Source organism: Sorex fumeus, unplaced genomic scaffold, assembly GCF_029834395.1.
Source record: "Sorex fumeus unplaced genomic scaffold, SorFum_2.1 ptg000030l, whole genome shotgun sequence".
Classification (NCBI taxonomy): domain Eukaryota; kingdom Metazoa; phylum Chordata; class Mammalia; order Eulipotyphla; family Soricidae; genus Sorex; species Sorex fumeus.
In genome coordinates, this window is record NW_026606087.1 from 5464838 (window position 1) to 5489747 (window position 24910).

General features: G+C 47.8%; 1 protein-coding gene across 1 annotated transcript in view; it reads right to left on the reverse strand.

Annotated features, from left to right (window-relative positions):
- The window catches only part of LOC130025015 (F-actin-monooxygenase MICAL2-like), an 81170-nt gene extending 57439 nt beyond the window's left edge, over positions 1-23731 (reverse strand). Inside the window, exons 1-4 of the mRNA XM_056115831.1 lie at positions 23599-23731; positions 15761-15823; positions 10989-11149; positions 8537-9788 (exon numbers count right to left, since the gene is read on the reverse strand). Of these exons, the coding sequence (XP_055971806.1) occupies positions 8537-9788; positions 10989-11149; positions 15761-15823; positions 23599-23605 (1483 nt within the window). The 5' untranslated portion in view covers positions 23606-23731. The remainder of the gene's footprint in view (positions 1-8536; positions 9789-10988; positions 11150-15760; positions 15824-23598) is intronic.
- Positions 23732-24910: the final 1179 nt, after the last annotated feature.

The following is a 24910-nucleotide window of genomic DNA, read 5'->3' on the forward strand; positions in this document are numbered from 1 at the left end:
TAGTGATTGCCATATTGGATCAGGCTGTTTTAGATGGCAACACAGAATAGTAACTTCATGACTTCAAAACAGGAAACGATTTCATAAGCAGGATGAAACAATAAAGGAAAATACTGACACACTTGGCCTTATTAAAGTGAGTACTTCTAGGGGGTGGGAATGTATTTGAAGTGGTCAAGCACCTGCCATGCATGTGTAAGAAACTGGGTTCAATCTCTGGCACTGTAAGCCCCCTGAAGCACCACACACCATGGGTGGGTCCCTTCAACAATCACAACAGTAAGAAACAAAACAAAACAAAAACTAACAATGATATAGAAACAACTGTTCATTAAAATATTCCTTCAAAGGCTTAAAAATTACTCCAATTGGGAGAAGGTATCTGCAGCACATATGTCCAACAAAAGATGTATATCCACAATCTATACAGAGCACAATTCAATCAGGAAAGCACGGATAACACAAGGTAAGTACTGGCAGAACTCTCGATTAGAAACTCGATGTAAGAGCCATCTGAAACATGTGAAACTAGCTCTGCATCATTATCAGACGAATGCAGACGGAAGGTAGTAAGACACTTGTACACACCCATGAAGCATGAAGACAATCACAGGAATAAGGTAGATCAGTACTGAGGAGCCAACAGGGGAGAGGAGTGCTCCTTCCCTGCAGAAGGGTATTTAGATCGAAACATTCACTTGGGAAGTCTCTTTCACAGTATCTATGAGAGCAAACCATACGCCTCGCCTGTCTTTCAATTCCACTCCAGGGATAAACAAAGGCTCTCTTTGATCAAACTCTTCCTAAACTCCTCGGTGCCCTCTTCACAGCCTACAAAAACTGTATATTTTCAACATCAGTGATTTAGTTCACCTTTGTCCTCCTGCATTAAGGCTTGGATGTACATTAGCACAGCTTCTAATAGTTGAAGACCCTAGATAGCTCGAGAAAACTCAAAGCTGCCAAATGAAGTTGTTTTAGCCAACACCCAACAACTGCCATGGGCCCCGACCTTCCCTTCTTACTCTTTGCTAAAAAGTACTTGTAATTGTGAATCTTTCCTCTGTCCCTTTGAACTGTATTTATATCTCCTACCATGTGAGAGTGTGTTTCTCCAGGACCTGAAAGCCAATCCTTTATGATGCAATTATCAGGAAGAAGAGGACCTCTGGCTCCTGGTCTCTGTGGGAGGATAGGATGCCAGCTTTACTAATTGCTAGCCAGCAGACACAAGGGGCCCAATCAGTTTTTACACTAACTAACCCTTTGTAACTTGTCATTTCCTTGACTCTAAAGAGTCCACCACTCACCCCTCCTTCATTCTCCTATGAAACACCCATCTTTGACCATGGCAAAATCAAGCTGGTTTCTGTTTATGCTGGTCCCACTTCTCTATTGCCACAGTATATGATTACTCACTAAAATATTTCTTTTTTGTTTGTGTTGAGGCTACACCTGGTGGTGCTCAGGGGTTACTCCCAACTCTACACTCAGGAATCAATACTGACGGTGTTCAGGGGACCATATAGGATGCCAGGGATCCAATCCGGCTTAGCCACATGCAAGGCAAATGCCTTACAAGCTGTGCTATCTTGCTATCTCTCCAGCCCGTTCCTAGCATTACTGTTAGTGCCCAGCCTCGTTTATTTTTGACAGTATCCAACAGAAGGGCTGGAGTGATAGCACAGGGGTAGGGTGTTTGCCTTGCATGCAGCCAGCCTGGCCAACCCGGGTTTGAGTCCTCCACCCCTCTCAGAGAGCCCGGCAAGCTACCGAGAGTATCTTGCCCGCACGGCAAAGCCTGGCAAGGTACCTGTGATGTATTCGATATGCCAAACACAGTAACAACAAGTCTCACGATGGAGATGTTAACTGGGCCCACTCAAGCAGATTGATGAACAACCAAAGGGCAGTGCTACAGTGCTAACCAACAGAATGGGTATGTGTGAGTGCTCAAAGCAGCACCAGTCACAGTGAAAGCAGTGAAAATGCCTAGTGTCAGAAAGCACAAATAAATGATAGCATATTCATACAATATATTTTTTCTGCCTGAATTTTTAAAATATTGTCATTTTTAACATGTAAATATAAAATTATTTATGAACTATTTTACATTTTTTAATTCATTGTGTCTTCAAAATTTGGTGCATATTTGGGGTTGGAGCGATAGCACAGCAGGTAGGGCATTTGCTTTGCACATGGCCAGCCCTGGTTTGATTCCTCTGTCCCTCTCGGAGAGCCCAGCAAGCTACCAAGAGTACCCCACCTGCATGGCAGAGCCTGGCAAGTTCCCCGTGACATATTTGATATGCCAAAAACAGTAAAAAGTCTCACATGGAGATGTTACTAGTGCCTGCTCGAGGAAATCGATGAATAGTGGGAGGACAGTACTACAGTGCTATATTCATACAATGGAATCAAATGCAGCAATGAAAAAGAATTTCTGCTTATATCAATATGGATGAACATTCCTCACTCCCTTCTGGTTGTATGAAAGAAACCAGGAACAAAAGATTACAAGTATTTTTTTTATTAGTAGTAGTTATGGTTTTCTACTGTTGTAAAAGGAATGAACACAATCTAGCTGTTCACAATAGCACCGATTTATTATCTCTAGATAATACAGGTCAAAAGTACAGGCAGGATTCAACTGAGTCCTCACAAATTACAGTCAAGGTGTCTTTCAGACCAGTTTCAGTGGCTGCTTGAGTTTCTTTCCCATCTCATATGGGTTATTGGCAGAAATCCTCTCCTCCTGTGTGGTCGTAGGACATAGGCTCTACTTGCTGGTTGAAGCTGCTCTTAGCTCCGAGAGATTCCTGTTCACTGGCCTGCACGTAGATTGACCATTTGTTTTTTGCAGGCCAGAATGTCCTTCTCATGCTTTGATTTTTATTTCAGGAAGAGTCCAGTGCTTATATAGGCTCCAGGGACTATGTTTAACTAGTTCAGGAAAAGTTCTCTTTTGGTTAACTTGAAGATTTATGACTTAATCGCATTTTCAAAATCCCATTCCCTGATTGCCAGATTGTAATCTATCATGTCCCCATTCCCACCATATTCAAGAGGATCAGATTATACAGAATATGCATAGCAGAGGGCAGGAGGTATGGAACTCTCTGAACTCTCTTAGAATTCTGTTCATAATACTGAAAAAATTCCATTTTTATAGGTTAAAAAAACCTATAAAAGATATTTAAGAGGGTGGAAGTCAGATGGTAAGCATTTTGTTGGGTAATATGTACATATGGGAGGCTTCTGGGTGCTGACAATGTTCTCTATCTTGGATGTGATCAGAGGTTTACATAAATGCATGCTTTGCAAAAAAAAATCTATCATTTTTGTGCCCTTAACATTTGCGCACTTTATTATATGCTATACCGCAATAGGAAAGTTTATTAAAAGTAAGTTTCTCAGAGCCTTTAAAAATTATACACAATAATTATACGCATTAAAATCTTGTATAAAAAAGGCATGGGTAAGCTCTTAAAATGCGCTGATGCCTCTGTATTTTATTGACTAATCAATAAACTATAAAGTTGTACATAGAATAAAAAAAATAAAATTTAGCAGACTCTTATTCAAATGATCATACATTTGAGGCACTTTCATTTGAATACCTTCTAAAGTGCTCTACTTTCGATGTGAATACTGTTTTATCCATTGTACGGAATAATGCTCCTGCAAGTTAAAGGTGGGGAGGGCAGTATCAGTGTATGTATATGTGTGTGTAAATGTATGTGCATGTGTGCATGTTAGTCAGGATAGAGAAATAAAAGAAGACCAAAATGTCTCATTTGATAGGATAGGTAAAAATATTAACATTCTTAGTACATTAGAGAACACATAAAGGAAACACAAAAATGTTCTAGAGCCCAGACAAATTTTCCAGAGCTGATCAGCCTCAACTTAATTCCATTCTCTACTCACCTATGCTGTTCTAAGCTAAAGAAGTCACACCATTTCTAATGAATATACATGAATGCAGCTATCCATGATACCTAAATTGGGAAAGCATATTTATTCACAAATTACCTATTATCAGACTATAAGAAGTCATATAAGTGTGATACAAATGAACTAGTAGCCAAGATTAGCTTTGATTGTGATGTATCTTAAACATTAGAATACAGTACAAAAATTATATTGAAATAACAGAACACTATAACCAAATGGCAGTCATTTCAGCAATGCGAGGATGATTTAATATTAGTAAACCTATAATTTAATCAATAAAACTAATGAAAGTAAGGATAAAAATATGAAATCCTTTGAAAAAGTAACAAAATGAGGCTTGTTGGGCTTGCGACTCAGTGGTACAATACATGCCATGCATATGTGTGAATCTGTGGCAAAAACACAAACTCCAGGAAATTATTTAGACTACTCTTCCTACAAGATAATAAAATATTTTAAAACGTGTAAGTAAAATTATATAAATACATATGTTATATATAAATAAGACAAATTGGAGCTGATAGTACAAAAGGTAGGACACTTGCCTTGCATGTGGCTAAGCTAGGTTTGATACTCAGCACCCCATATGGTCCCCCAAGGCCTGCTAAGAGTGATTCCCTGATCACAGAGCCAAGAGTAAACCCAAAACAAAAACAAAACAACAAAATCAGACAACTCAACAAAATATAAAAAAGGACACAGGAATCATTCCAAGTTCAGGAGTTTGCTACTTGATAAAAATCTTATACTAGAAAAGAAAAAATGGATTGTTCATTAATTTATTAGGATAATCAGGGAGATTAAAAATAAAAGACATAACCATACCTCACATTTTACTCTGGGATAAATTCTTGATATTTTTAAGTGTGTATATGTGTGAAGGGGAGAAAGACTAAAGGAACTGTACAAAAAATGCTTTCATAAACTTGGAAGATCTTTCTGAACTTGTAAAGCCCAGAAGTCATAATTTTTTTTTAAAAAAAAGCATTATTACTATACAGAAAAAATACTACAAAATTCACCATAAATACATTGAGTATAAAAAATAAACTGGAAAAATATTTGTAATTCACATCATCAAAGGGCTATATTTTCCTTTTAATAGTATTCTGAACATCACGGTCACGGTCCTCCCGTTGTTCATCGATTTTCTCGAGCGGGCCCAGTAACATTGCGAGACTTGTTACTGTGTTTGGCATATCGAATACATCACAGGTGGTTTGCCAGGCTCTGCCGTGCGGGCGAGATACTCTCGGTAGCTTGCCGGCTCTCCGAGAAGGGTGGAGGAATTGAACTCGGGTCAGCCATGTTGGCTGCATGTAAAGCAAACGCCCTACCCACTGTGCTATCGCTCCAGCCCCATTCTGAACATCATTAATAAAAATATAAACAGCCCAATGAAAACGGAAAAAGGACAAAACCAATAGCTGACAGAAAATACTTATGACTCTAACATATAAAAAGGTACTTAACCACCTATTAGATGGATAAAGATTTTTTTTGAGATGGCTAATACACTTCTCAGTGCAGATGCAGAAACATCCATCTCACAACTTGGCTGCTGGGAGCATGCTCTTGCTGGGTGGAGGGGGGGGGAGGGCAATTTGACAGACTCTGTAGAGTTTCCCAATTCACATCCTTTTGTCCAGCAATTTTTTTTCTATAAATTCATGCTACATACAGGTCTTTACCTCTAAAACAATTCACTAAATGATCTCTAATTCTCAATTTTATTGAAGTTCTCCCTTTGCATTAGCAAAATATGTGAAGTGGAAACCAGGAGACAAATCAGTAGATGAGCGCATGAGTCCACAAATTTGATTCCCAGTGGCACTGGGTAGATGATTGTGATTGCTCTTCTGTCTGCATGTGGCAGCTCACCCAGACTATCAGCAGACATCAGGTGTACCACAATCATGTGAAAGCACCACAACTAAAGGATGAGACTCCCCAACAAACACCGCAATTGGGGAAAAAAAATAGACATGCAAGCATTCTGGTCAGGAGTGTGCCCCTGGTGAGAACTTGTGTGAACACTATTGTGGTTCTCGGGAACACCATAACTCAAAGAGTTTGACCCTGGTGAGCACTGCAGCCAGTAATGGGAGCACTGCGATGTTTGTGTGAACCCCAGCAAGCACTGTAACATCAAGAGAGAGAAGGAAGGGAGCATTGAAAATATAATGTGGGTTCATGTAAACCTTTCCTCACAGAGGACTGGTCACATACAGGATGGGACGGCTACACCAGGCAACCCCCTATAGCACTAAGGGAAAGGATTAAGCTCTTTGTGTACTATTATGGAATGAACCTACCAGATAATGCTGAGAGGTCAGAGAAGATTTGACAATAAGATGGCATGCTGCCATTTGTGTAAAAAGAAAAAATCTAAAGAATATAATATGTAAGTGTAACTACAGGCATAAATTCTCTCTGGAAAAATGACCAAGTATAAAAAGAAATAATTACAATGAAAATGTAGGCTTAAAAATAGCACCATTTTATAGGGCTACAACCAGTAGAGCTGGGAGGGGGACTGGGAGTGGTAATGAGGTACTGAAGACTAAATTTAGGAATTTCCAGATGCCAGCCATGTGTCCTACCATTTGAGCTATCTTCTCGTCCCCAAGAAGCACCATTTTATTTTATTTTATATTACATTACAAAAAATGTGGGCCACACCCAAGTGCTTGGGGGCTACTCCTATTTGTGTTTGGGAGGGTCACGAGGTACCAGGGTTCAAACCTGTCCTCTCGCATGTAAAGTGTGTGCTCAGTCAGTTGAGCCATATGTCTATGATTCACAAAAGCAGCACATTTTATTTTATTGTTTAAAATGTATTGTTTTGGGTTTTAGGCCACATCCACGCAGTGCTCAGGGCTTACTCCTCACTCTGCATCCAGAGATTACTCCTGGTGTGGTTTGGAGGCCATATTAGGGGTGCAAGGCAGAACCCTAATCATTTACTATCCCTCCAGCCCCAATGCAGCCTTTTAGTTGTTGTTGTTGTTGATATATGTTTGTTTCTGGGCCACACCTAGAGATGCTTAAGAGTTACTTCTGGCTCTGCACTCTGGAATTACTCCTCGTGGTGCTTAGAGGGAATCATATGGGATGTCAGGGACTAAACCCAGGTTGGCCATATGCAAGGCAAGAGCAAGAGTACTATCACCCCGACCCCAGAAGCAGCATTGTAAAAGAGGCACAGCATAGTAGGATATAAGCTGTTACTTTCCTCCTGTTTTAGTTGAAATTTACAACATGCAATTGTAAGAAATAACACAAAGTTCCTACATATCCTCTACATATCCTATTTTCCTTTAAAAAGCAATTTGTCAGTATAAGTTAAGAATCTTAAAAATATTCACATCTTTGGTTCAGTAATCCCAGTTCTTGGAACCTAGCCTAAAAAAGTAATTCATAGCAAGAAAAAAAGTTATATGCATTACAATGTTCATTTGATACCATATATAAAACATAAATACACTCATAAAATTTTACATAATCATCTGTTAGACAAAACAGGTCATTAAATGATAACATAGCCACTAGATAGAATGTTCTACAACCATTAAATCACATTCATGGAGATCATGTGGGAATTGGTATAATACCTGTGAATTGATGACTTGATGCTTTCTGAGTTTCGGTGCCAGGGATTGAACCCAGTGCTTCACACATAAGTGTGAGCTACATTGAGCTACATCCTGGCCCTTAAAGTTGATCTTTTTTAAAAAGATACAATAGTTCCCCCTTATCTGCACCTTTAATCTCTGGGAATACTATGTTAAATGATATTAAGAATCCAGATTCGCATAATTCTTATTTTCTTTCTTGAGTTGTTGAATGTTATTACTGGCTCCTATTTACCTCCTACTGTGATCATTGATAAATTAATACTTAGCATAGGTAAATAGGCACACTAGAATACACGGGATCGGGTACATCCTGTGGTTTTAGACATCCACATGCGACACATCTCTGAAGAATAAGGTGGAGGAATGGACAATTTACTAAAAGATGATCATTTATGGATAATGAATAGGAAATAATAGAATGGTAGTGAGTACTATGTATATGTGTGTGTAGAAACACCAAGCTATGCTCAGGGCTTAGTACTGGCTCTGCACTCAGGGATCACTCCTGGTCTTGGGCATCAAACTCCAGTTGCTAGATGCCAGGCCTTACCCCTGTACCATCTCTTCTGCCCCAGTTTTTTTTTCTTGTCTTTGGGGAGGCCAAACCAGGTGGCCCTCAATAATATTATCCCCAGATCTGTGATGGGGGTTATACCTGGTGCTGGGGGACCCAAGAGGGGGCGAACAGACTAAGAAGCACCCTTTCAGCCCACGGGAGTCACCTCTCCAGCCCGAACGTTAATGTTTTGACTCTTTCAAGACTTTCAAGATCGTTTTTCAGGTTAACTTTTGCACATTTCCTCAACAGTGGGAAAATCTCCCTGTTCCTACTTTGACTGGGATTTAATTGGAGAAGGAAAACGGAGTTAAAGACGACTGCTTGGTCATCCAGTCAGGAACATGTACGAGGGAGAGACGTGGGTGAAGAAAGAGCCACTTACTTGCATCGTCCTCTGGGTGGACCCTGCGACCCAGGCGGGAGCCTCGGAGGGGCTGGACCAGCTTCTCCTGGGGCTGGGCACAGGCCACTGAGGGAGGCAGCGTGCTCCCGGGGGCGCTGCTGAAGGACTCCCAGAGTTCCTTCCTTGGCCTGGGTTCTTGGAACAAGTACTCCAGGGGCTTGTCTTTGAGTCTGAGGGAGGAGAAGAAGCTTCGCTTAGGAACCTTGCCGGCGTCGGGAAAGGTCTCTTGCAGACTCACTTTTTCCAGGAGGGAAGGGACGTCGTCTAGTCGGCTGCACTGGGCGCGCCCCACTGCAGGGAACATCTTGGAGGCCCGGTTAGGCAAACTTCGGGTGCGGAAGGCAGAGTCCATGGGGTTGGGGTAGGCGGGCTGGGCAGTCCTGGCCGTGAGGGTGCCCCAGGAGCGGAGGGAGGAGGCCCTGCCTGTGGCCTGCGCCTTCCAGTCCTTCGTGGCACTCCGCAGGCTGAGCGAGCGTGCATACGCATGGGGCGCGCTGGTGGCCGCCTTCTTGCCACTATCCGAGCTGGGGAAGAAGCTGCGGAAGGCGTTGGCGACGATCTGCAGCGGGGACTTGGGGGGCGTCACCATGCGCTCCCCGGGGCTCTGCTCCTCTGGTGTCTTCTCGCGGGCATCGCGGGCGCCTGTCAGGGGTTTTCTCCACGTGGACAGAAGCTGCGAGGGGCTCTCTGACTTCAGCCCCTGCTTTGCTGTGTGAGGCTGCCCGGTCCCGGGCCCCACCGCGGGCGTGCTGTCTGGGATGGCATTGTCCCAATCCAGCAGCCTGCTCTTCTGCTCGGCCGTGAGCTCTAACTTCTTCAGGCGGGTTTTCTTCCCCTCCTTGGGTTCTGATCCGCCTGCCTCTCCCCTCTGGCTCCCAGTGCTCCAGCCTTCTGCCTCCTGGTCCTCTCTAGCCCCGGGAGGAAGCTTAAGGTCTGGCCTAAACCTGTCCTCCACTCTCCAGGGCTGCAAGGCTCCACCATGGCTCTCGGCATCTGTTTCCCGAGGTCCATCAGGTCGGGCTCGGGCAGGGCTGGGTGGCCGCGGGCTTGGAATGTGAGCTGGGCTCAGCCTTCCCCCGTGGGGCACTTCCTGCTCCAGCTTTGGGCCGTGGGGCAGGTAGATGGGTATTTCCGTGGGTGCTTCCTGGACTCTTACTTGTCTCCCAGTGCTCTGGGTGGAAGGACTGAAATGGCCCCTTGAGATTCGCAAGGGGGGGTTGCAAGGTGCCACCTAGAGGGGAGGGATCAAGAGAAACAGGGGTGGAGAGTGAGATTTCCCAGCACCTGCTCACCAGGGATCCCGGCCAAACTCCGTTTCTGCCCCCTCCTCTCTTCAACTCTCAAGTACCCGAAGTCAAAAAGGATTCTGCCCAGCTGGCTTTTAAAGGGCCACTCTTTGCTCCAAGTGACTGCCTGGTCAGCCTGGGGTTCCTTTTGCCCCCCACCTCGCATCGGCACAGAGGAGCAAAGGCTGACTGCTGGCCTGTGGTGGGGTCCTGGCAGGGCAAGTGAAGGTATGGACGACCTTCCTGAGCACGGGAGGGCACGGCTGGCACGGATGCACATAAAAATAAAGACCCCTGTCTCCAGGAGTCGGATGTGGCTTTGGTACAGATGTTTCACCCATAGGCACGTTCTCCCCAACAGCCCTGAAACTGAAGCTAGACTTCTAGGGTCCGAGAAGACAGATGCTGCTGCTGCGCTGGGCATGTGGCCACAGGGAACGGGTGGCAGGACCTTCCAGTGACATTTCAAATTCTCATTCGGGCCTCAAGAAAGTGGCCCTTTCTAGCAGCCCGGAACCTGGCAGAGAAGAACATCGGAGGGTGCCAAAGGAACAGCTGTGCCTGTCGGCAGCCCTGTTCTCATGCTGTCTCTGGCCTAGACCTGTGAGCAGGTGCTGGCAGGTAAGAGAAACTGAGGCACTCGCATCAAAGGGCAGAAACCAAGCCTGCCCCCCAGCAAGCCCATTGCTTCTTGAAGGCTGCTAGGAGTCCCCCTGACTCTCAGAGGCCATCAAAGGCCTGGATCCAGGTCCTTCACTTTGGGCATGTGCTCTGTGACCTCTGTGAGGTCCCCAGGGCCAGATCTGGTCCCTCTAATCCCTGCACCCCGTAGTACCACTCAGAGTCATTGGTTTGCCAATGAGGACATGGCTGTGTCCTTGGGTGGGAAGCAGCAGATGAGCTTTGTCAAAGGGACATGTCACCAATGACTGGGGTTAACCTGGGACTCTCTCTCTCTCTCTCTTTCTCTCTCTCTCTCTCTCTCTCTCTCTCTCTCTCTCTCTCTATTTCTCTCCTCCCCTTCTCGCCGTACACTTGGGGCAGTTGAGGCTGGCTCAGAACCTGGTGGGAAGTGTGGAAGTGAGGGAGTACCAGAGTACAGCTCTCCTTCCTCACACCTGTGCTGGGCACCCAGAGGCACTTACCTGACTCCAGGTGGAAGGTTCTAGAGCATTCTCTGAAGTACTACTGGTCGATGAAGGTGGTGGAGAGAGAGACAGAGAAGATGAAGAGGACGCAGAGAGGAAAGGAGACTCATCCCTTTGAGGGACAGGCAGCTCTGCTCTACCATTCCCTGATGCCGGATCTATGGAGGAGGAAGAACAGTTTCTATTACACAGCTGTTGCACCGTTGTTTTATTATAAAAGGGCGGGAGAGGAAGAGAGAGAGAAAGAGAGTGGGGAAGAGAGAGAGAGGATTTGGAACCATGCCTAGTATTGCTCAGGGTTTACTCCTAGCTCGGCCCTCAGGGATTACTCCTAGCAGGGTTTGGGGATAGAACTAATGCTGGGGATAGAACTCATGTTGGCTGGGTGCAAGGCACATGCCCTGCCTGCTGGCCAATCTCTGACTCCCCAGGAGGAGGTTTTAAGTGAAGCTCAACTCCATGGATAGAGTCAGATGAAGGAAGAAGGTGGAGACTGAGTCTGAAGCCCTAGGAGGCCTCCGGCTTGGTTCTTGCGTGAATGGGTGTCAGAGCAGCAGGCTTGAACAGAAGGGGGGAGATCCCAGAGGCAACATTTCAGAACCACTGTGTTTCCAGCTCATGTGAAAACATTCCTGAGCGATGCCACAGGGTTCCTTGGAAATGGACATCTCCCTGGAAGTTCCCCTTGGAACCACTGAGGCCGGGCTGGGGCTGCAATCACTTTAGTGAGCTGGTCCACCACTCAGTGGGTCAACTTATCCCACAAGCTGCTGGGCGCTGAGAGCAGGGCAGCCAGGTAGACAATGTGGATACCAGGGGGTGGTCTGAGAGCACAGGGGAGTGGGGACTCTGAGTAGCAAGCAAATCACAGAGCCTAAGAGAGGGGTCTATGCCCCCCCCCCCCCCCCGGTCGGGCAGCAAATGGAACACAGTGCCTGCGCTCAGCTTGCATGAGCAAGGAGCCCAGTGCTGAGCTCAGTGCTGCTGACGCTTCCCACTCACAGCCCTGTGGCCTGAGGAACAACCAGGGCCCACGCTGACAGAATCTCCTGTGGTTAATGGCACAACTGGCTCTGAATGAATTTGGGGTCTTTGTACAACCAGAAACCTTCGGCTGATGACACATTTTTTCATGAGCCCTCACTTTGAGTTATAGATGGCTCTCAATCTCTTTCCCTTTTGGGTGACCTCTTGAGTGTACACACACACACACACACACACACACACACACACGCACACGCACACGCACACATGCATGCATGCATATAAATTTCGCCTAATAATCCCAAATCTCAAGTACTGTTTTTCCATATTGGGCCCTTGTTTCTGGTCATGCTCCTCAACCGCCCCCACCTGGCTCCTAATTATTTGCCTTCACTTTGTTCCTTCCAGGACTCTGGACTTCCTTGCCCGCATGGTTTTAGGGAAACTGGCCTCAGTTTCCCCAAAACTCTGGGTGTGAGGTTCCTCCTTGCAGGACCCACCTAGGTCAGCCCCAACCCAGGCTACACCCTAAAAAGAAATCTTTCCCTGGATTGGAGAGATAGTATAGTGGGAAGGAGCTTGCATGGCCCCAGAGAAAGAGGGAGAGGGAGAGAACAGGGACAGGAACAGGAACAGGGAGGGGGGTAGTGGAGAGAGGAGAGAGAGGAGAGGGAGAAAGAGAGAGGAGAGAGAGAGAGAGAGGAGAGAAAAGAGAGAAGGAGAGAGAGGGGAGAGAGAGGAAGAGAAAGAGAGGAGAGAGGAGAAAAGAGTGGAAAGGAGAGGAGAGGAGGGAGAGAGAAAGAGATGGAAAGGAGGGAGGGAGGGAAGGAGGGAGGAAGTGAGGGGAAGGGAGGCAGGGAGGGAGGGAGGAGAGACACTTCTATTCATTGCAGATACCAGAGGAAGGCTGATGACACGTGTTCTGACCTGCTTGCCTCAAGCACTGCCCAGAGTGTGAGGGCTGGGCCCCCAAAGGCTCTGCCACCCTCCCCGAAGATCTATGAGCCCCCCTAGGAAAGCCCTCCTAAGGGCTCCCAAGAAGAAAGGGGATCCTGGGAATAGGAGGAAGGGCAGGAAGAGCTGCTGGGAAGAAAGGCGCAGGCTGAGGCGAGGCGGGCAGGCAGCTGGCCGGTCTGACTGACACCCGAACCTCCATCTCAGCCCACAGTGAAAGCTCCGCTCAAGCCTAAAAAGGCAAAAGCTGTGAGTCAGTCAGTTGTTGCCCGGCTTCCTGTACTTGGCCAGCCAGATTCCTGCCAAATTCCTTCTCCTCTTCCTCGCCCCCTCATTCTCCTCTCCACACTCACCTCCGGGGTTGGTCTGCAAGTGCCCTCAGCACACGGACAGGCGGCCCTCTCGTTCCGGAGAAGATTCTCGCCAGCCCAGTGGCACAGTCACGTGGGCACCCCCTAACCAGGACCCCGAGCCCAGAATCCCCCCCTACTCCCTTCCTTTCACCCTCACCCCAGAAGTGGGACCCCTCTCTCCATGCATGCCTCATTTGTGGGCTTGAGGCCGGGGACGTGGGCAAACTGACTCTGGGAGGGGAAGGAAACCCCTGGGTCTGGGTGAAAAGGGGGAGCCTGGAACCCCACTTCTTCACACTCACACCGGCTGCCTGATTTGAGAAAATGACTTAGCCCTGATGTCCCCAGGGAACAAATGTCCCAGGAGGCTGAAGAAGCTGGAAAGAGGCAGGAAATGAATAGACCCACGGACCAGCCAGTAGCTCGTAACCATCATGCACCCAAGAGTGCCCAGGACACAGTGTTGAGCCTCTACCCGGTTCCGGGGTGAAGTGGGGCAGTCTGTGCATCCCAGCAGGAAGGACTCAGCTCATGGACCCAGCCATCCCTTTGTTCTTGGCTCTTCTCATCTTCCTTAAAACCCTGAGACCTCCCAGGGCTACCCTGTTCCTCCACCCCGAGGGTCTCAGACATGGGTGCAGGTCCCTGGTGCCAAAGGAGTGAGTGAGCGGAAAAGGACCAAGAGTTCAGCCCAGGGCATCTCTCCTCGGGCTCTGCCCTGGGCCCAGAGGGAACTGGAAACTCCCACAGCCCCCTCACCCCCCACCAGGGCGGGCAGGGTCAGCCTTGCCTACTAGGGTTTCTCCTCCTGGGCAAAATGAAAATGATGGTTCGGTGACTTTCAGTTCTGGGGAGTTACATCAAGTCTGGGTTTCCAGGGGGCTACTCCCAGAATAGGGAGTCCAGGCAAAGCTCAGACTTCCCAAAGTCTTGGGGTGCCCTCTAGGGGTGACAGCCTGTCTTTGTCTTCCTCAACTCAAGTGCTCCATCTCTTCCTGCATTCAGGGCAGCCTGTTTCTTCATTCATTCATTCATCCACTCACCCATTCACTCATTCATTCAGCAAAGGCTGGAGCCTCCTCTTGCTTAGCCCGCTGCTAAGCACGAGGCCCATGGGAGTGATCTGAACTCAGGTTCCCTCAATTAGCATGTGAGAACCAGTGTTTGCTACTCTGACATACTTCTACTAACTAAAGACACCTGTAGAGGCCCTGGCTCACTGCGGGCGCCCAGCAGCTGGCCAGAGCCCCTGCCCTCCTGTGCTTCATCAGTTCCCTGATCCTGCTGGGAGATTCCCCAGTCTTATTCCACACAGGGAACTTCTAGAGGGCTAGATGGTGCCCAGTGATACTCAGGAAAGAACGCTGGAAGCATAGGTGGAATTTGCACAATGACCTGCCTCTTCAAGTGGTCCCTGGCCTGGGGGAGTGTATAAGACGAGGTGTGGAGAAGCCTGGCCAGACCATGCGGGTCCATGCTGTGAGAACCTGTCCGATCCCCCCGACCTCACCACCTGGGGCTGCAGGAATATTGCTGAGTTGCTGCCAGTGCACTCCAGGGGGAGTGACCTGTCCAGATGTACAGCCCCAGTGGAGCTCCAGAGGTGCCCCTGTCCCAGCCTGACCTGTGCTTCTGGAGGTTTCCAGGGCAATGACTCACTGGCTCTAAGTTATCGCTGACTCATGAGAAGGAGACAGCTTTGAAGGAAGTGGATTTTGTATACCAAAAGCAGACACATGAACATTGCTAAAAAATTCGTCAATAAAAAAGAATTTCTTGTCTAACCCAAGGGCTTCCCGGATCTCTGAGAGCAAGGACAGGAGCAGGATGGGTAGGGAAGAGATGGTCTTGAAACGGAGAAAAATGCCCGAGCCCCTCTCAGCACCCTCATTAAAAGGAAATCCTTGCTCTGTGACCACTGTGATGCCAGGAATGTAGATGGCCTGAATGCCTTCAAGCATGTGTGTGGTAGCTGCGCCCCCTAGTGCCGGCTTCCCGCCTTAGCACACGCCACAAGCGGGAGAAAGGGGGGGGGGGGGGAGAGAGAGAGAGAGAGAGAGAGAGAGAGAGAGAGAGAGAGAGAGAGAGAGAGAGAGAGAGCGCGAGCGCCACCATACTAGGTGTGGTCCCCCAAATACAAAACCAACCCCCACCCCCACACACACAGACATACGCAATAACACAAACTCCCACAGGGTCCAGAGATCACTCAGAGGACAGAAGTCCACGCTTACTACAAAGGATCCCTGGAGCACTCAAGGCTGAGTCAGAAGTAGACCCCAAGTAAAAACTAGGGGACTGCAGAGTTGCCAGGAAGCAATGGCCCCAGTCCTGGACGTGCTCCCATTGGCCAGTGGTGCAAACCCTTCAGGATAGGCAGGTCAGAGAGGACACAGAAGGCATGAGAACAGTTGCCCGAGACATAATCCCAGAAGTCCTGCCCTCTCCACTCTCGCCCCCAGAGAGCTCATGACTCACTTGACTGGAATGTTCTTCTCCGGCTGGGAGTTGAATTCCTCAGGCTATTGGCTCTTTGTAGAGCTGTGTTGGAAAAAGTGAAAGGGGCAGGAAGATGGAGAGGGAAAAGAATGTGTCAATATGCAGAATAAATAAGATCTTTCCCCTCCATGACCCCTTTATAAAATTTAATCAACAAATGATCACAATTAAGCCCCTTACTTCCGGCAGACTGCACTTTGGTGTTGTCATAACACCCCCACAGTCTTATCCATTCATCCATCATTCACCTACACACCCATCCACCATCCTTCCATTCATCTATCCATTCACCCATCCATCCTTCCTTCCCTCTACCCATCCACCCATCCATCCACCCACACAACCATCCACCCACCAAAACTATTCATCAAATATTTAGTAAGAACATCACAGTTACAGTCCTCCCATTGTTCATCGATTTGCTCGAGCGGGCCCAGTAACGTCTCCATTGGAGACTTTGTTGTTACTGTGTTTGGCATATCGAATACGTCACGGGGAGCTTGCCAGGCTTTGCCGTGCGGGCGAGATATTCTTGGTAGCTGGCCGGGCTCTCCGAGAGGGGCGGAGGAATCGAACTCGGGTTGGCCATGTTGGCTGCGTGCAAGGCAAACACCCTACCACTGTGCTATCGCTCCAGCTCAGTAAGAACATATTCTGAGAAAAACATTACTGTATTTCAGTAAATACCTCAAATTAGGAGCCATTAATCTAAGTCATCTCTCCTCAGTAAGCAGATACACGTCTTGTTTATACATATACACATTTATTTTCAGGAGAGCACATGTTCAAAGACTGGTCTTTCACCAAGGTCCCAAGAATATCATCAACAGAGCTGCCCTTGAGGAAACCCAGAAGCTGCGGACAGCTCTGCTCTCTTCCACTCAGAGCACCTCAAGGCTTTGGGGAAGCAGTTCTAACTGAGCCTCTGGGCAAGTCACCACCATAATCTCTCTTCTTGGCCTGGTTCTAATAGAACGAACATGTTCGGAAGGCTGGAAACAGTACACAGGAGACCCTCTACTCAGCTGGGCTTTGAGAATTAGCTGAGTAAAATGCACACCCCAAGCAGAAGGAATCAGATATTGGCCATGAGGGCATGAGAGTAGGTGGTGCATGAAGGTCTCGTTCCTGTGCAGGGCCCTCACATCAGCCTCAAGCTGCAGAGCCTGGAGTGCCTGAGAGCTGGAGAAGAAGAAAGGGGTGGATGCTCACGCTGAGAGAACTGGGGGCCTGCAGGGAGTGTGAGTCCATGAGATGATCAGGTGTGGGAGATGAGGGAAGGTCTGTAGACCCTGCTTGGGTCCAGCCTCTCTTCTTGCTGTAAAAAGTCCTGGGTTTCAAGGATAGTAGAGATAAGGACCAGGAGGATTTCTCTACAGCTTGGAAGCTGGTCTCACATGCTGGGGGAAAAGGCATCTGGGATGGAGAAGGGAACACTAAGTGAATGATGCTTGGAGGGCTCCCTCAGGATGAGAGATGCGTGCTGAAAGTAGACTATAGACCAAACATGATGACCACTTAATGCCTGCATTGCTGACCACAAGACCGTAAAGGGGAGGGAGAGAGGGAGAGAGAGAGAGAGAGAGAGAGAGAGAGAGAGAGAGAGAGAGAGAGAGAGAATGTGCCTGCCACAGAGGCAGGGAGTGGGGATGGGGAGGGGGTGGTTGGAGGGATACTGGGAACATTGGTGGTGGAGAATGGACACTGATGGGTACTCAATCATTGGATGACTGAAACATGATCATGAAAGTTTGTAAGTCTGTAACTGTACCTCATGGTGATCATTAAAAATTTTTTTAAAAAAAGAAAAGTCAGGGCTGGAGCGATAGCACAGCAGGTAGTCAGGTAAGGCATTTGCCTTGCATGTGACCTACCCAGGTTTGATTCCCAGCATCCCATATGGTCCCCCGAGCACCACCAGGAGTAATTTCTGAGTGCATGAGCCAGAAGTAACCCCTGTGCAATACCAGGTGTGACCCAAAAAGCAAAATAATAATAATAATAATAATAATAATTAAATAAAGGAAAAGTCTTGGGTCTGTTCCCAGTCAGTGCTTGGAGCTGGGGGGCAGCTCTTACCACCCAGGTGTCAACGGAGAAGCTGTCTTTCCCTAGAACAAGGTCCCCAACTCCCTGGAGCCTTGTCCTCACCACCCCCACAACCCCATTTGGAGCTGCTCCCTCTGTGGCCTTTCCCCAGGCTCCTCCCATGCCTGAGGCCCTGGGCTGGGGGGGACGTGCCTATGTGAAACTGTTCCCCCCCACATAGGTTCCATACAATGGGTAGGAGGGATCCACACCAATAATTTCAAGGAATACAAAATACAGTTGGTTCTCTTCTTTTGAACTTACATTTTATTTCTTTCTGTTCATCTTAAAGGGGCACTTTTGGAACTCTTGGTACATGACCCACTAGAAGTCAGGGGGCAGCACTCTGCTGTCTGGTGCAGAAGATGTCATTTTATAGGCACAAACCAGAACCAGAAGTGCCCTCCACCGGGAGGTCTGGTGGCAGATGACCCTCCTGACTCTAACTGGCCTGTGCCCGGGAATGCATAGCACCATATCCACATGCCTGGGTGTGTGTTTCGCTGCTAGACCCCCCCTACAGGCCACTGGAGGCTGCTGTCCTGTGAGTGCGAGCTGAAGCCTCCCTGACAGCAGGCCCTGAGCACTCATGCCAAGCGCAGGCACCTGGGCCCACTGAGCTGTGCCTCTGAAGGCTGGCAGACAGGAATTTGCCACTTCAATGAGATGTTTCCCATCCCCTATGTGGAAAAAGTGTCTTAAGGGAGAGTTCCCTGTTGGATAACACTTTGCTACTCCCTCAGGGAGCTTAAGATTTATTAAGCCACTCCTACAACAGAGCAACTGAGGCACAACTAATAATCCTATATTTCCTTTCTCTTTCCTTTATGTCATTTGTATGGTTTATTTAGCAATGTCCCTTTTGTATAGACACAGGAAGACAATTGATGCTATGCTATGTAACGGGAGTTAATTGACTCCAAAATAATATTTACTCCTGGGCATCCGTATTTGCTCGACTTAGGCCTCGGTTGCCCTTGGTTCCTAGCACTCCAAGAGCAGGGTCCCGAAAAGGGACTGGTGGGCCCAGGGCAAGCTGTGAGCTACCTTGGCATTGAAATGGGCCAGGCCAAGTGGCATAATACTTAAGTCCTTACTGTTTGTCCAGGACTCATAAGCACCTGAATAAAGTTTGGCAGTAGATGAACCTGGGGGATATGCTGTAGGAAACAGCATGCCATGCTCAAGAAGTCTGGGAGGTGATAGGGAGGTGATGGGGTCCTTGATGAGATTATGTGGACCAAGAGGCTACTTTTTTTTTTTAAGTGTGATAAAATATGGCTTAAGAAAGGCCTTTTAAATCACAGAGTTCAGGGGCATTAACACATTCGTACTGTTAGGCAACCATCACTACTAATTCCCCCCAGGATTGTTTCTCACCCTACAAAGAAGTTGGTGCCCATTAAACAATGTCTCCTCATCTGCTCCCCATCCTGCAGCCACCATCCTGCTTTCTGTCCCCTGGGCACTGACACTAAGTACCCAACTTGTTTCATTTAACAGAACACCTTCAAGTTACCGCCAGTGATAGAATGTCCTTCTCTTTCAAGGAAGCATGCCATTCCACTATACACTTAGGTTGTGGATAAGTTATATTTATCCTTTCGCCAGCTAATGGGCAAGGGCATGGTTTTTTCCTTTGGGCCAATGGCTCAGGAAGCTGCAAATAGAGGCATACAGAGCAAGGTTCTTCCTAACGCCATATTCTAGCCTTGTCTGGTGTTTCTTCTGCTCAGGAACAAAAGGACCTTATGCAGGTGAGACTGGGACTGATGAGAATTTATCCCACACAACGTGACATTAATTCTACCTGATCTCCTGAGGGGATAGACTGAGCACAACCAGACATACAAAACACACTTCTCGGACTGTGCAGAGTAACCTGATGATGTGGTCTACCTGGTCGTAAGCAAGATCCTGAGTTAAAATCATAGGAGGTTGCTTGAGTAGCCCAAAAATAGCGAAAGCAATTCTTGGGGGGGAAAAAGATGGGAGGCATCACTTTCCCCAAGTTCAAACTCTACTCTAAAGTGGCAATAATTAAAACAGCATGGTATTGGAAAAAAGATCCAGAGACCAATGGAATCGGGTTGAATATCCTAACACACACCCTCAAATATATGATCATCTAATCTTTGATAAGGATGCAAGAAATATAAAGTGGAGCAAAAAAAATCCTCTTTAACATATGGTGCTGGCAAAACTGGACAGCTACATGCAAAAAAAAGGGGGGGGCTCAGACCTCTACCTAACACAATGCACAAAAGTCAGATCAAAATAGACCAAACATCAACAGACCATAAGGTACATAGAAGAAAAAGTCGGCAAAACCCTCCAAGACACTGAAGCTAAAGGTATCTTCAAAGTCGAAACGCCACTGACCAAGTAAGTGGAAACAGAGATAAACAAATGGAACTATCTTAAACTAAGAACCTTCTGCACTTCCAAAGAAACAGTTACCAGAATACAAAGACAGTCTACAGAACGGGAAAGGATATTCACCCAATACCCTTCTGATAAGGGGTTGATATCAAGGATATACAAGGCACTAGTTGAACTCTACAGGAAGAAAACATCCAATCCCGTCAGAAAATGGGGTTATGAAATGAACAGAAACTTTCTCAAAGAAGAAATCCAAAAGGCCAAAAGGCACATGAAAAAATGATCTTCATCAGGGAGATGCAGATCAAAACAACAATGAGATATCATTTCACACCACAGAGACTGGTGCACGTCCAAAAGTACACAAGCAACGAGTGTTGGCATCGACGTGGGGAGAGGGGGACTCTCCTTCACTGCTAGTGGGAATGCTGACTGGCTCAGTCTTTCTGGAAAACAATATGGACATTCTCAAAAAACTAGAAACTCAGCTTCCATTTGACCCAGCAATACCACTTCTGGGAATATATCCGGAGATTCAGAGAAAAAAAAAACACAGTAGAAATGACATCTGAACTTGTATATTTATTGCAACTCTATATACAATAGCCAGAATCTGGGGAAAAAACCCCGAGTGACTGAGAACAGATGACTGATTAAAGAAACTTTGGTACATATACACAATGGAAATCTATGCAGCTGTTAGAAAAGATGAAATCATGAAATTTGCATATAAGTGGATCAACATGGAGAGTATCATGCTAAATGAAATGAGTCAGAGAAAGAGGGACAGACATAGAATGACTGCACTCATTTGTGGAATATAAAGTAACAGTACGGGAGACTAACACCCAAGGATAATAAAGATAAAGACCAGGAGGATTGCTCCACAGCTTTGGAGGTCGGCCTCACAAGCTGGGGGAAAAGGTATCTGAGATGGAGAAGGGAACACTAAGTGAATGACGCTTGGAGGGCTCCCTCGGGATGAGTGATGCATGCTGAAAGTAGACTATAGACCAAACATGATGGTCACTTACTACCTGCATTGCCAATCATAACACCCAAAAGGAGAGAGAGAATTAAAAGGACTGTGGCTGCCACAGAGGTAGGGAGCAGGGGGATGGTGGGAGGGTTACTGGAAACACTGATGGTGGAGAATGGGCACTGGTGGAGGGATGGGTACCTGATCATTGGATGACTGAAACATAAGCACAAAAGTTTGTAAGTCTGTAACTATCTCACAGTGATTCATTAAAAAATAAAAAAATAAAAATAAATAAAAAGATAAAAGATTAAAAAAAAAATAAGATTGCTTGAAAGCCACACAGTCCATCCACTGTTCTCTGTGTCATACCTGACTGTGAAATTACATGGAACCTTCTGGAAATAAAAGCATTGACCACACCTTCTTATTCTCTCAGTCCAGCCCTACACCTCTGGGGACATGGTCCTGGGGAGTCATGCCCTTTCCTGACAGTCAGGATTCTGCAGTCCCCGCCTCCCCCCCCCCCCCCAGCTTCAGGAAGTCCACAGCTGTGGGTTCTGAAGTGTTTGCATCAAGAGCAAACACATCTCATTAAACCCAGCAATTCCACTTCTTGCCATCTATCCCAAAGCCCCCAAAACTTTCTTCAGAAATGACATTTGCACTCCTGTGTTCAGTGCAGCACTATGCACAATAGCCAATAAAAATAAAAATAAAAATCTGGAGACAACCAAGAACAGATGACTAATTGAAACAACAACAACAACAAAAACTTATGGTATATACACAATGGAATACTACTCAACTTTAAAACAAGATCAAATAATGCAATTTGCTGCTATATGGATGGAACCAGAGAGTATCATGCTAAGTGAACTAAATCAGAAGGAAAAGGACAGGGGTCAAAGTGATAGTACCGTGGGTAAGGCACTTGCCTTCCCCAGAGCTGACCTGAATTTGATCCCTGGAATCTCATATGGTCTCCCAAGCCTGCCTGGAGTGACCCCTGAGCAAAGGGCTAGGAGTAAGTCTTGAGCACTGCCAGGTATGGCCCCAAAAACAAACAAAAAGGGGAGAGAGACAGATACAGAATGATCTCTCTTATGTGTGGCATATAAAAAAAAAACACACTCAAGGTCAGTCAGTAGCCAATAGGCGACACTCACTGCACATGCTAAGTCTTGCTCATCAGCACCGCAAATGAGTGCTGCAAAAGCGTTTCTATGATATTTTCCCTTAAAATATTTTCCCAACTGGTTTATAGGGGTTTTGTTCTTTGAACACGGTCTTACCACCCCCCATACATGGTTGCGCTGCTGAAACCTCCAGTTTAGATTCTTGCTGGGTGCACTTTTACCTGCAGAGTTTGTACACATGCTTGCTGCAGGTCACTCCTTTTCTAGTCCTCACACTCAAGAACATTTGCGTTGTTTGGGTGGTAGTGCTTGCCAGGGTCGAGTGCTCACACACATGCTCACTGGGGCTCTGAGTATGAGTGTGTACGAGTGTATATGTGTGTGTGCGTGTGTTTGTGTAACACTGTCTCCAGTGGTGCGTGCACATATTTAGTTGTGTCACAGAGGGTTGCAGGGGTCAGTGGAAATCACTAAAATGTGTGGTTTCACACACCTAGCCATGCCTTCCTCGGGGGCCCTAATTGTCCTTTTGGAAAAAAGGAATTCAGGATTCCAGGCTCAATCCTGGTCTTCCTGTGAAACCATCTCTGGTGGAAATTCCACTCTCAGCCGTCAGAGGGCGGTGCAGGACAAGTTGGGTGCTAACTGACAGCAGCCGCTTTAAAGCGAAATGGTCCCTAAAGGGGCAAGTAACTGAATCCAAACACTCAAATCTATTTAAATAAGCTGAGCTGCTAAAGACAACAATCTCTCCTGGTGTGGAGGCACGGAGCACCGAGACACATTGCCTAAGAGCTACAAGACCTCAGGAAAGCGCTCAGTCCATCTGTTTACCTACAGTTGGACAGAGGATGGGCTGGCACAGGTGTGCAGTGAAATGCATTCTTTAATATTACCTAGGCAGAGTCCGAGGTGCGGTCTCCAAGTCCTGACCAAAGGAAATGGCTCAGTGCTGCACCCAGTGGCCCCTGTGTTGCCCAGGGCACTGCTCCAACAGCAGCTGAGCCCAGCAGCTGAGCCCACTGGGCTTGCGCATGCAAGGACTGTAGTTGGGGTGCAGGAGATGAGCGGGGGAAACAGAGGAAGAAACTCATAGAGGAAGCAGGAAGAGGCCTCGGGGTCGCCTATCCCTGCCTGCGACATTCACCCAGTGCCCTTTCTCCACGGGGGGTTCCAAAGCTTCCCGCGGAGGTGGCCAGGCTGGGTCTCTGCGCCCAGGATCTGCTCACCGTTCATGGCTTTGGACTCCTCAGGGCCCCGAGGAGACAGAGCCTTGCCGGGGGTCTCTCTCGGGGGTCTGTGCCGGGAGAGAGTGTCTGGTGGGGGTGTGGGCTCCAGCTGCCGGCATTTCTGCTCAAAGGCTTCCTCGCTGGAGGCCAAGGCCAGATCACTGCCGCCGCCAGACTCAGACTCGGAGCTGCAAGAGGGAAGGGGAGCGGCTGAGCGTGGGTCCTGCCTCTGCTCTCACCCACCCCTCCCGCAGCCGCCACTGTAAGCGCACGCGTGGTCTGACCTCCTGCATACCTCAGGGCTTCTGGACAAGGGTCTGGATGACCTTCCTCTGAACCCAGAGCCCAGTCTTGGCTTGGGGGTCCCAGCCCAGCCCCAAACTCGTAGCAGGTCCCACGCCCTTGGCTTCAGTTGCCATCACACCCGGGCTCTTTCAAAAGCTAAGTTATGAGGTCCCGGGCTGGGACCCCAACCAATGGGACTTGTGTCCTGACAAGGAGGGGACACATGGGCACAGAGTGCACTGTAGAATGGCAACGAGGGAGTTTACAGCTGGCCTCTCACAAGCCCGGGAGCCATCCAGGCCTGGGCTTCCCAGCCTTCCCTCTGGCCTGGATAGGAACCACCCCATCCTCCTAACCCCCTCCCCCACCCCCTGTCTGCAGGGAGGAAAGGCCGGGTGTCCGGGCAGTGGAATGACCAAGGCCCTTTGGTTCCCCAGCTACAAGCCAGGCAGGTTCTAGCTGCAGACCCCTGTTGGCTCAACACAGGAGCCCACTGACAGCTGAAGAATCGCCCTACCAGCCCAGCACAAGCTGCTAGCCCAGGTGTGCGGCCAGTGGCTCTGCACTGTAGCACTGTCCTCCCGTTGTTCATCAATTTGCTTGAGCGGGTTGTTACTGGTTTTGGCACATGGAACACATCACGGCCAGTGGCAGCTGCTGGAAACAAGTGACTGTTGGGGCGGTGTGTTCCCAGCATGATGCTGGGAACAGTGTAAAGGGACAGATGTCACCCAGAAGCCACTGACAACTCTCTATCATGGCACCCCCTAAACATAAATAGTCTTGAAACCCAAACACAAAAATTTGTAAGTCTATAACTGTACTTATGGTCACGGTCACGGTCACGGTCCTCCCGTTGTTCATTGATTTGCTCGAGCGGGCCCAGTAATGTCTCCATTGGAGACTTTGTTGTTACTGTGTTTGGCATAGCTTGCCAGGCTCTGCTGTGCAGGCGAGATACTCTCGGTAGCTTGCCGGGCTCTCCGAGAGGGCGGAGGAATCGAACTCGGGTCGGCCATATTGGCTG